The following is an 11,494-nucleotide window of genomic DNA, read 5'->3' as shown; positions in this document are numbered from 1 at the left end:
CGGCAGTCTGAAGAAATTCCAAATCCCTGTTCTGTCAGGCCATGGTGGCTTGTTCATCAAAGAAATGGGTCTAAAACATTCCCCAGCCTCCTCAAAATTGGAATTATTACCTCTGCCACCGAAGGTGGGTAAAGGTTGTTTTCACCCCCGTCTGCTTATGTGAACCGGATATCTCAAAATATTGTGGACGGATTTGGACAAAATTTGTTGGAGAGATTAGGTATGTGACAAGAATGATATATATATATTATTTTTTTTTGTGAAGATGCAGATACGAGAATTTAATTATTTAAGTGATTCTTCACCATTAAGTGAAAGGGCCAAAAACAATAGATAGCATGATATTTCAAAACGTTGTGGATGACTTGTAACAAAAGAAGGTAGATGAGTTGGTTTGGTGACAAGAACGAGCCGATTAGATTTTGGTTCAGGTCTGAATCCAGATCCGGCCTATCAGTGGGATACAAAATGTAACATGTTCAGCCTGGTGGAGGTATGCTCTCTACCGAGTGCCGTTCTAGTTGTATTCGTATTAGCTGTTATTGGGATTTTCTCTTGGATTGAATGGCCTTAAAACGATCATTCATTCATTCTTGGATTGAATGCTTTTGTTTTTACTGCTATTCCACATAAAATGGCTGGAGTGATAGTAGTGGCTGTTCGGCTGGTACATTTATATTGACTGATGTAAAGCTTCCCTTTTCATTCCGTTAACAAAACCTACAAAATGGTGCAAATCCATGTGCTGTTTTAAGACTGGCTCAGTCCAATGTTTCGAACATGTGACTGTGCTTGAGACAACTGTAGTCAAGCTCGTAATCTTCAAGGATTACTTTTGTGATTGCAGCTGCTGGTTCCATCATTTACGACTGCTATGCCAATCTGTAGATGAGGGCAACAATGTAAAATGTGCCAATTGGAAAGATTACTGGCCTTGCGGCATCCTACCTTTTGAAAAAGCATAAAGGGCCATGGACACCTCGTGGGGGGTTTTTTTTTTTTTTTTTTCCCTGGTCGGAAGGTCGAGACAATAGTCGATTGTGCAACCATGGTAGCCATTTGACAATTCTAGTACGAAAGGCAAATCCGACCCGCTTTGTGCCGAGGCCTCTGACGTTAGTGTAACCATAGAGGGATTGCGTAAAAGGCACGTCAAGTACAATTAAAACGGTAACACAATCTGCGGTACAGTATTGTAAAATAGAGAAAAGGCATTGGACTGCTCAAATTACAAAGTAAGGAGTATGGTGGCCATGGTGTTAGATCTTCATTCTTTTTTAGTTTGCTGGGCTCCTTGCTGCGTTGTACGTACATGTTTAGTATCGTACGTTTGGTTCACAGAGGTAGAGGGTACGGGTGTGGTATGTTATCTTGTTGAATGGTTTTCATTGTTGACTGTTTACCATCCTTGGCAGAGACACTGAAATGTGATAAAATCCAGAACGAATGATCAACCAAGTGTTTTATTGGAAAGGAGTGCCAGGCATGATAACCACAAATATTTCACAAGAGATACGGAGAATAACCTCGAGTCGTGCTTCCCGAAAGGCAGCCGGAAGGAGGACCGAGGTGGGAAAAGACTATTCGGGACATGCAGAAACATCTCGGATAATCCTGAAAACAAGCTGTCCTGTTATTTATTTATTCAAGACCCTTCACCCTGCTTTTCCCAATTATTCCCTAGATTTACAGCACAACATTGACTATAAACGCGGTGGCGAAGCTAACCGATCGAGTCACAAGCTCTCGGAAGCTATTTTGTGCGTGGCGTGTTAAAGCAGATGGGCAGGTTTTGTTTCCTCGTATGGGGAGGGGAAAAACCCCCACTCGATTTGTTTTTTCCTTGTTTGGAAAGTGAAGCAACCCTTGAAACATGTCTTGGCACAAGGGCGGTAACCCAGAGTGAGAAACAAGTCCGCTGAGGGTAACACAAGATGTACAATTGAGTAATGCAGAATGTTACAATAATTAGGCAAACCGTGTTGTATCCCACATCCAGTTGTACATTTTCGAGTTTAACTGCTACAGGAAGTGTTTGACAAGGACAAAATGTACAATTTTGCACTTTGCCAAATATCACTTTGTTGAACCTCACATGTTGCCCCTAATTGCCGTGATTTTAACCCAAGAGGGAATCGATACGAAATTCTAGTTTATACTCGTATCCTGTATCTATATATATTTATATTTATACAACTGATTGCAATTTAAAAATATACTGTGCTGTACATGCAGTTTAAGAACTTAAAATTATCACTTTCATGAAGAACGACTACTTTTGCTCTTTGAATATCAACTTATCAACTCCCACCAATTTCAGACATGTATTTATTATGATTCTGAGCTATTCATTTGGAGCCATAAGTCTGACACAAGTTACTGTAGGTTCAACCAATGGACTTGCCGCCATTCAGCTGCTCTTCTGCTGCTTTGTGTGCTCTTCGATACTGGTGCTGTAAGGTTGCCGCATGTCCGGTGCATTTGGGGTCGTTGTCTCGCTGTACGATGGTGGTGGCCCACTCGGGGTGGGGCTGGGCGGTGGGTAGACCATGTTGTCGCGTCCTGTGGCCTCGTCGTAAGACGGCGGAGGCTCACCTCCGCTCGAGGCGTGTGACTGTATCGAGGTAGAGTTTTGGTGGTGCACGTACAAGCCGTCCCGTGCCGCCGGGGAATCCAGTCCCACTCTGCTCCCAGATTGCATAGTCTCCCACGGCAGGTCTTCTGGAAAGCTGCTCAGTGAATTTTCTGGTACGGATCCCTGCGAGGCCGAGTGGCGTGTCCGGTAGCGCCACATGGTGAGCAGGGCAAACAAGAGAACTACCAGGAAAGTGACCACAGGCACGATGATGTAGAGGCTCAAGTGGTTTCCCATTACCCCAGTGTCGTCCTCATGGGTCTGGACATATGCTTCCCAGAACTGTTTCTGCGAGCAAAGAGAACATACCGTCAACCTTTACTCATACATAGTAATGTACACTCACTGAGCCCAACTGGACTCCAACCTGGTGACAATGGAGTTAACAATCCCCAAGATGGCCTGAGCGTAGACCGTAATTTGGGGGGGGGAAAATGGCGGCTTTCAATGTTGTAATTCTCAATTTGGTTGCACACGCTGAGAATGCAACTTGCACGTGCCCACTGGTAATTTATTTGTGTGTGGAGAAGTGATCGATCCCATGACCACAGGAATAAAAAGATTAAATATATCGTTTAATGAAATAGACAAAGGAAACCAGGGCAAGAGGCACATAAAAACAAGTGAATATGAAGAAGCCAGATGCAGGGGGAGAGGGGATTTTAAAAAAAGTTAAAATGGGAAGTTCAGGCCTGGTCAAGCCAAGTGAGATGCCTTTGCCAAGATTCAATGGGATAATTTTTGCTAGACTAGTCAGGTGACCATTTCCCTACGCATTTCATGCTAGAAGGTGTGTTTCTGGCCAGGTTGGGTGCAACTTTCTGCTGACATCCCTATGATCACAGAACTGGATCTTCGTTTCACTGGGGGATACAAATAACCCCCTGCTATGCTTCGGTAGAGTCCTGCCCGATGACCTCTGAAGTGGCTGAGGGAATCCACACACACGCTTCACCCTGTGAAGATCCCTTCTCAACGACTGATTCGCACCCAAAGCATAGTTCAAAACCATCCCTCGTATGACAGAAGCTACGCTCCTAGGTCGGCTGGTTCGAGCACGCCGTTGCTTGGCCGGATTAAAAATGGGAGCCATTAGTTGTTAGGCTGGTGAGGAGAAAGGGGGAAAAGACTGATCAAATAAATGAACAATAAGCATATTTAACAGTGAACTAAAACGGAACTCTTCAACATTGTGACGTCACCACTATACGTCCGCCCACATTATTACATAATCATACAAACTTGTAACAAGTTTGATTTAAATCTCTCCTGATGTTTTCAAGTATCACATTTTTTTACTTGGCACGACCTTTGACCTCTTGACCCCATAATCTAATCAGTTTATCTCTACATCATTATACATGTATCAAGTATGACTTGGATACCTTTGGCTGTTCTTAAGATATTGCGGCAACGAAAACCTATCAAACGCACGGGCGGACGGACAACCCAAAAACAATGCAGTGGAGGCCTAAATATATAAATGGATGAAGCGTAGACAAAAGTTCATGACTAAACACTATCCCAGCAGCAGGCCTAAATTGTGGTTTACAATGCATCTACTCCAATCATGCAAATTATGATATAACTAATCAAATAGGTAACCCCTTAATCCCTGAAGTCCATTTTTGTTGTATGTTTAGGGAATGAAAGGGGAATTGTTTAAAATGCTTTGGAATTGTTATTATAAAGCTGTGTTAGAACTAGTACATATCCCATATAGGACAAGGAGGGTAAGACATGTTTTTTGTCCAACAAACAAACACAAAATCCAACAAACAAACAAAAAACAGACATGTTTTGTTTTGTTTGACAGTCCAACGGGATCGTGCAAAGATAATGCAGTTACCTGTGAGCTGTCTTGTGAGCGTTCGATTCCCGACCTGACTACAAACTGTAGAATTGGTGCTTCGCAGGCCGGGCGTCGCACTGAAGAATGTTGTCCCTCGCATGGACATTAAGCAGAGCGTCCCATCTGCTACCACTAGGTGGACGTTAAAGATCTCAATGCTGTTCATAAAGAGCAGTAAAGGTATCGTAGGCACCCTGAAACTAGATTTCCGCCACCTTCAATCAAATGTCAGGTTTAGTGAGCCAGGTCAGAAGGATGCACCACAAACTTGGATGCAGTAGGTGGACATTTGACCCATCAGGCCTGCACTACATCTACGGTATATAACACGTTAGTTAATTCAAGGGGATGTGCGAGTGGGGGTGGCGGGGTAGAAGTGCGAGGGTGAGAGCAGTGGGTGCAACTGCAGACATCACAAGGGTGGTCTATACACAAACGATGACAACAATACTATATTATCTTACTATAATTCACCAAATGTCCGTCTGTCTGTTCGAAAGTGCCGCAAAAACGGCTCAACCAATCGCAACGATATTTTGGGTGGGTATTCCTGGGACCCCTGGGAGTAAAATAGGCTCTATTGTTTTTCCAATTTTTCCAAACACGATGGAATAATATTTACCGATATGAACAGTGATGTGGCTTTTATTGAAATTCTACAAATGCTGTTTAGATTTTGATGACAATTATGAACCTGCCGCGAATGCGGAAGTGGACAGATGACGGCAATGCGTGGGTTTGATAATATCCCAATACAACCGTCATTCATTCGTAATGTTAAATCGTTAATCGTGTTAATCGTTTTGTTAAAGTATCAATTGATGATTGGAATTGAGTGAATACAATTACGATTTTGAATTCGTAATTGTGTTCACCCAACCGTACGGAACTTCACATCAGCATTTAAATATTTGTTTATGTCACGAATGTTGTTAAAAGTTTATTTTTTTATATTAATGTTATTTCATTTGTGATTGGAGTTATGCTGTTTGGAATGAAAAAAGAGATATCGAGTTCAAGTGAATGACGGAATGCCGCGACGGTTTCTACTTTCTAAACTTGAATTCGCAGATCGCCATATGAAGATTCGCCATTGACTGGGTATGGAACAAACGTACCCGTTTGTTTGCCAACGGGTACGTTTTTCATGGAAGTCCTTCACGAACTTGCTGTCCATGTCTGACGTGCGACTGAAGGTGCTACAGGAATGTGAAATTTATTGGTTTCATGCTTTGGTATTCGCCGTATCTGCATTGTCTGTTTGCGTATGGCCTCCCACCCGTGCAAAGCACGGGTACCTCACAAGTTACTCCCGCTAGGGAGTAATGCATTTGATTGTGTCCGTTCGTGTGTTTGTGAACAAGATATCTGGAAAGTTCTGAACGGATTTGGATGAAAGTTGGTGGGATGATTGCCCTTGGGATAAGGAAGAACTGATTCGTTTTTGGTAAAGCTCAGGATATTATTCCAGATCCAGGAATTTTTTGAAGGATTTTTTACCATTGGAAGATAGGGCTCAGCAGCGGCCACTCACGGCGGGAGTATGTGCTCTACTGATTGGCGTTCTAGTTATTAAAATTTATATTTAAAAAAATAATTAAAAATAATTTGGATACATAAATGTACATACATAAATCCCTGCTGACTTCCTTTAATTGGTTCCCCATCCATTCCATAACATCTAGCTCCAAATGTTAAACAGAAGCCGATACATCTCTAAATCCACTCTGCATTATTTTTTTTAACCAATCTCACCAAATAATGCACACTCGTAATATGACAAAAAGGTGTTCAATTGCACAATAAGAATAAAAATAACCGTTTGGGCATCGTTTTCAAATGCCTCCCGGGCCTCTTCATAATCGCAGCGTTCCTCGTTGCACTCGCGCTCTATGTTTCCAGGCCATATCTCCTCGAGTAACTGCCTGTTGTCACGGTTCACACGCCGCAACAACAAACTCGCGCTCCTCTGGGACAGGAAGATGCCTGAAGAAGAGAGCACACGCAAAACACACACTCTTGGCTCCGCAATCCAACAGACTAAATGCCTCATGATCCATGATTTCCCACACAACAATCGGACAAAGAGGGAAGTTGGTGATGATGGAAGCACAATCTCTGCAACTCACTCATCCGAACCTTGCCAGATTGTGCAATATCTCGAAGCACGAGCCGATGGAATCTGTCGTGGTGCATTTCCGTCACGTACTCCCACCGAAGGTTCTGTGCTATCATTTTCCTCACTCCCAATTAAATTCTCATGCATGGGAAGTAGAAGAGGGGACTCTAAAGCTTCATCCGAGTCCTACATTTGGTGGCGGAGTTACCATAAACGTCTCATGCCTGTACAAGCAGCTTTTAAACACGACGGACACAATGTGGCAGGTGACAATGGAGTCGCGATTTTCAGCGATTGGGAAATGTCCTTTCACAAAGGAGCTTTCAGAATGTCTTACCGGAGGTAGGACCAACCTGCCCATGAATCCCACCAGGCTATGAATGCGGAAATTGAAATGTATACCGGTACACGCGATGGGAAAAAAAAAGCATCCAATAAAACACTTCTCGGTTGTTGTCTAACCAAGAAGAAGCAGACAAAATGACATTTTATGCTACCTTTATGCGGACAGGATAGCCTAAGCCCTAGAGGTATTTCCTGTACCCTCACATCTGAGCAGTCCAGCCTGAGTGATTACACTCCCCAACCCCCCTCCCCCCCAAAAAAGTAAATAAATAATCTTTGTTTTCAGAATCAAATGACAGCAAATTCACTCATCATGCCAATGTAAATAATTTACTAGAATCACTCACCATCTTCCTCTTCAGACATCTTTACAAATGGAAGGTGCAGTGATGATCTCTCACATACAGACGATGAAGATCATTGCTACAACATGTCCAGTGGGCCACTCGCGGTCAATGGGCCACTGGCGGTCAATGGGCCACTCGCGGTCAATGGGCCACTCGCGGTCAATGGGCCACTCGCGGTCAATGGGCCACTCGCGCTCAATGGGCCACTCGCGGTCAAGATCTCACAATGAGGCCCGTGTGTGCCCCCAGCTCAGAACACTTTCCTGTGAGTGGTTGCGTTGACAAAGACATATGTGAATGGCCTCAGGTGGAGTTTTGTGGTCAGCTGGTTTGACAGGTAAAACTGAAAGGTTTACAATGCTCAGGGGAATGTCTGGGCATGTCAATCGATGTTGGTTCAAACTTATGAGATTCATTTGGGATGTTAAGTATAACGACGATCAATATGCATTATTATCATCAAGAAAGTGAAAGGGGTCAGGGTTGGGGTGGTAGAGCAAAATTAAGGGGGGGGGGGGGGGGGGAGGAACGGTGGGTAGTAGGAGGAAATGGGCAGGGGGGGGAGTAGGAGGAAGTGGGCGGGGGGGGGGGGGAGTAGGAGGAAGTGGGCGGGGGGGGGGGAGTAGGAGGAAGTGGGCGGGGGGGGGGAGTAGGAGGAAGTGGGCGGGGGGGGGGGGAGTAGGAGGAAGTGGGCGGGGGGGGGGGAGTAGGAGGAAGTGGGCGGGGGGGGGGAGTAGGAGGAAGTGGGCGGGGGGGGGGAGTAGGAGGAAGTGGGCGGGGGGGGGGAGTAGGAGGAAGTGGGCGGGGGGGGGGAGTAGGAGGAAGTGGGCGGGGGGGTAGGAGGAAGTGGGCGGGGGGGTAGGAGGAAGTGGGCGGGTGGGGGTAGGAGGAAGTGGGGCGGGGGAGTAGAAGGATGGGGGGGTTGGGGGTAGGAGGGAGTGGGGTTGGGGGTAGGAGGGAGTGGGGTTGGGGGTAGGAGGGAGTGGGGTTGGGGGTAGGAGGAAGTGGGGCGGGGGGGTAGGATGAAGGATCGATTCTATAATTTAACATTCAATAATAATGGATGGAAGATTAGATTATATAGAAAGGGAGTTCGGGCACAAACATTCCACGAGAACACAGACATACCCACACAGTTTGACCATCGACCCGAATTATTTACCGGAATAACAATGCGATGGAACTCGGATGGTTTTCTCTTGGCGGCCCAAACAGAGCACAAGGCGCCGCTCCAAGTCCAAGACCTCGTCACACGGAGCTCCGCACTCACCGAGCCCGGGTCTCCCCTCGGGTCTATCGTCACCACACAACGGACGCGCACAGGCTCACCCTGTCCGTGCAATCGCGGTTCAAAACGATCCGTTACTGCTCTCTCTCTTTCCGTCCCGAACCTGGTATACCGAGCGGGTAACAATGACTTACAATGCATACCAACCGCCCCGCAGAGCGATCTCAAACACGAGTCGCGCTCATTGGCTAGCGTCATAACGCGGGACGTCCATGCGCAATCCCCGCCCACTCAACTCGACCTCCTCCTCTTCCCACTAGTCCCCATCGTCATTATCACAAAACTCATTCTCTATCCTTCTCCAGCATGCCATTAAAATATTTTCCCCCTGCCCATCGTTTCCCTCATTATTTATCGATTCTTCCTTCTGTTCTCCATACCTTATCTGACCTTCGTCAATTCAATCATTCATTAAACAATCAATCATCATCTCATCAATCACTTTCACACTCATTGTTATATTATATAATATAACATTAAATAACAATATATTGTAGCGTGGTGCTACGCACGCAACTTGTTTGCCAAAGCAGGTAAGCCACAACGCGTAGGGTCAAAAGAGTCTTTATTGTAAAGCTCAAACTGTAGCACTGACTTGCTCGGGGCTGCGAGTCCCGTGTATATCCCGAGGCCACGCCTACCCCTCGGGCGTGGCCGACACCCTCTTGGTGCGCGGCATGATGTCACCGCGCCAGCGAGCCTTCGTGTCCGCCACACGCGCCCCCCCAGAATTCCCGCGCACCTGAAGGGTCAGTTTGCGGGGCAAACGGTTGACCCGGCCGAAGCGCCCTCTGGCGGCTGGCGGCGTCTGGGATGCCGGAATGCCGACTGGGATGCCGCTGGCGGCATCTGGGATGGGTGCAGGACAGGGTGGTGGCGTGCTGGCGGGGCTGGGCGGTGCCGGGGGTCCGCCCGCCGGGGGGCGGCCCCGACGCGGGGGCCGAGCCACTGGCGGGGGGTGGTCCACGTCGAGGTGGGCCGGCTTGAGGTGGTCCAGGGAAACGCGGTCAGGAGTACCGCCGATGTCCAGGGTGAAGTGTTTCGCCCCGGTCTCCAGCACGTGGAAGGGCCCGTCGTACGGGGGCCGCAGCGGTGTCCGGTGGGCGTCGTGGCGGACGAACACGTACTCCGCCGTGCGAAGCTCCGGGGCGACGTGCGTTGGCGGGCACCCGTGGTGCGCCGTCGGCAGCGGGGCGAACCTCTGGGCGGTCTCCTGCAGTGCGGAGCGCTGTTGCGCCGCGGACCATGGTGCCGTGGAGTCGGGGAGGAACTCGCCCGGCACCCGCAGCGGTTGTCCGAAGACCAACTCCGCCGCGGATGCGCGCAGGTCGTCCTTGGGCGCCGTCCTGAGGCCCAGCAGGACCCAGGGGAGCCTGTCGACCCAGCCGCCGCGTGGAGGGTGGCCCGGAGCGCGGCCTTTAAGGAGCGATGGAAGCGCTCGCACAGGCCATTGGCCTGGGGGTGGTAGGCCGTGGTGCGGTGCAGCTGGACGCCGAGCCCCCGCGCGACCGCCCCCCAGAGCTCCGAGGTGAACTGGGGGCCGCGGTCGGATGAGATGTCTGAGGGGGCGCTGAACCGGGCAACCCAGGTGGCGAAGAACGCCTGCGCGACGTCCGCCACCGTCGTCGCCGCCAAAGGCACGGCCTCCGGCCACCGGGTGGTGCAGTCCACCATGGTGAGGACATGGGTGAAACCCTGCAAGGGGGGCAGAGGTCCCACCAAGTCCACGTGAACGTGGTCGAACCGACGTTCGGGCACAGTAAACGGGGCCAAAGGGGCCTGGGTGTGGCGGTGCACCTTCGCGCGCTGGCACGCGAGGCACATCCTGGTCCAATCGCGGACGGTCTTCCGGAGGCCAGGCCAGGCGAACTTGTCGGCGACCAGCCTCTGGGAGGCCTTCGTGCCCGGGTGGGACAGGCCGTGGATGGCGTCAAAAACCCGGCGCTGCCAGCCCGCGGGCACGATGGGGCGAGGCCGGCCGAGGGAGACGTCGCACAAGAGGGCCGTTCCCGCGCCGTCGAACGGCACCTCGGTGACGCGGAGGCTCATGACGGCGGTCCGCAAGGCCTGGACGTCGGGGTCGGCGGTCTGGTCCGCCGCCATCCGGGCATAGTCGATCCCGAGGTGGACCGCGTGGGCGACGGACCGGGAAAGGCAATCCGCCACCGGGTTGTCCTTCCCCGCGACGTGCCGGGTGTACTCGGACACCGCCGCCGGGCCGACCACGGCTCGGCGACCTTGGCCATCGCGAAGACCAGGGGCTTGTGGTCGACGAAGGCCGTGAACAAACGGCCCTCGAGCAGATGGCGGAAATGCCGGACCGCCAGGTGAAGCCCGAGGAGCTCGCGGTCGAAGGTACTGTACCGCCGTTCGTGCGGGCGGAGCTGCCGGCTGAAAAACACCAGCGGCTGCCAAGCTCCCTTCACCCATTGCTCGTGCACCGCGCCCACCGCGTAGTCCGACGCGTCGGTGGTGAGGGCGATCAGTGCATCGGGCGCCGGGTGCGCGAGCATGGTGGCATTAGTCAAGGCGAGCTTCGCTCCCGCGAACGCCACGTCCATCGGCTCGGTCCAAGCAACGTCACCTTTGCCCGGCTTCCCCCGGAGGGCCTCGTGCAGGGGGCGCAGGAGCTGGGCGATGCGGGGCAGGAACCGGTGATAAAAGTTCACCATGCCCAGGAACTCCTGGAGCCCCTTGATCGTGCAGGGGCGCGGAAACCCCCTGACCACCTCCACCTTGGCCGGTAAGGGGATGGCCCCGTGCCTGGTGACGCGGTGCCCCAAAAAGTCGATTTCGGCGACGCCGAACCGGCACTTGGCGGGGTTGATGATCAGGCCATGCTGGCCCAGGCGTTCGAAGAGCATGCGGAGATGGCGGAGGTGCTCCTCACGGGACGCGCTTGCGACGA

General features: G+C 50.4%; 1 protein-coding gene across 1 annotated transcript; it reads right to left on the bottom strand.

Annotated features, from left to right (window-relative positions):
* Positions 1 to 1,445: 1,445 nt before the first annotated feature.
* On the bottom strand, positions 1,446 to 8,844 carry LOC137439833 (transmembrane gamma-carboxyglutamic acid protein 1). The gene is made up of 4 exons (XM_068135979.2): positions 8,461 to 8,844; positions 7,299 to 7,561; positions 6,307 to 6,473; positions 1,446 to 2,923 (listed from the first exon to the last, which is right to left on the bottom strand). The coding sequence occupies exons 2-4, from the start codon at positions 7,315 to 7,317 to the stop codon at positions 2,411 to 2,413; spliced, it is 699 nt and encodes a 232-aa protein (XP_067992080.1). The 5' UTR covers positions 7,318 to 7,561; positions 8,461 to 8,844; the 3' UTR covers positions 1,446 to 2,410.
* Between the last annotated feature and the right edge of the window lie 2,650 nt (positions 8,845 to 11,494).

Source organism: Myxine glutinosa, chromosome 14 (assembly GCF_964187855.1).
Source record: "Myxine glutinosa chromosome 14, kmMyxGlut1.1, whole genome shotgun sequence".
Taxonomy (NCBI): Eukaryota; Metazoa; Chordata; class Myxini; order Myxiniformes; family Myxinidae; genus Myxine; species Myxine glutinosa.
Note: the sequence above shows the minus strand (reverse complement) of the source record. Positions and strands in the feature narration are given on the sequence as shown.

Excerpts from the sequence above, each read along its gene's own strand:
- LOC137439833 (XM_068135979.2), bottom strand. Across the intron at positions 2,924-6,306 it reads TTGAAAACGATGCCCAAACG|AAACAGTTCTGGGAAGCATA; the intron begins GTTATTTTTATT and ends CTTTGCTCGCAG.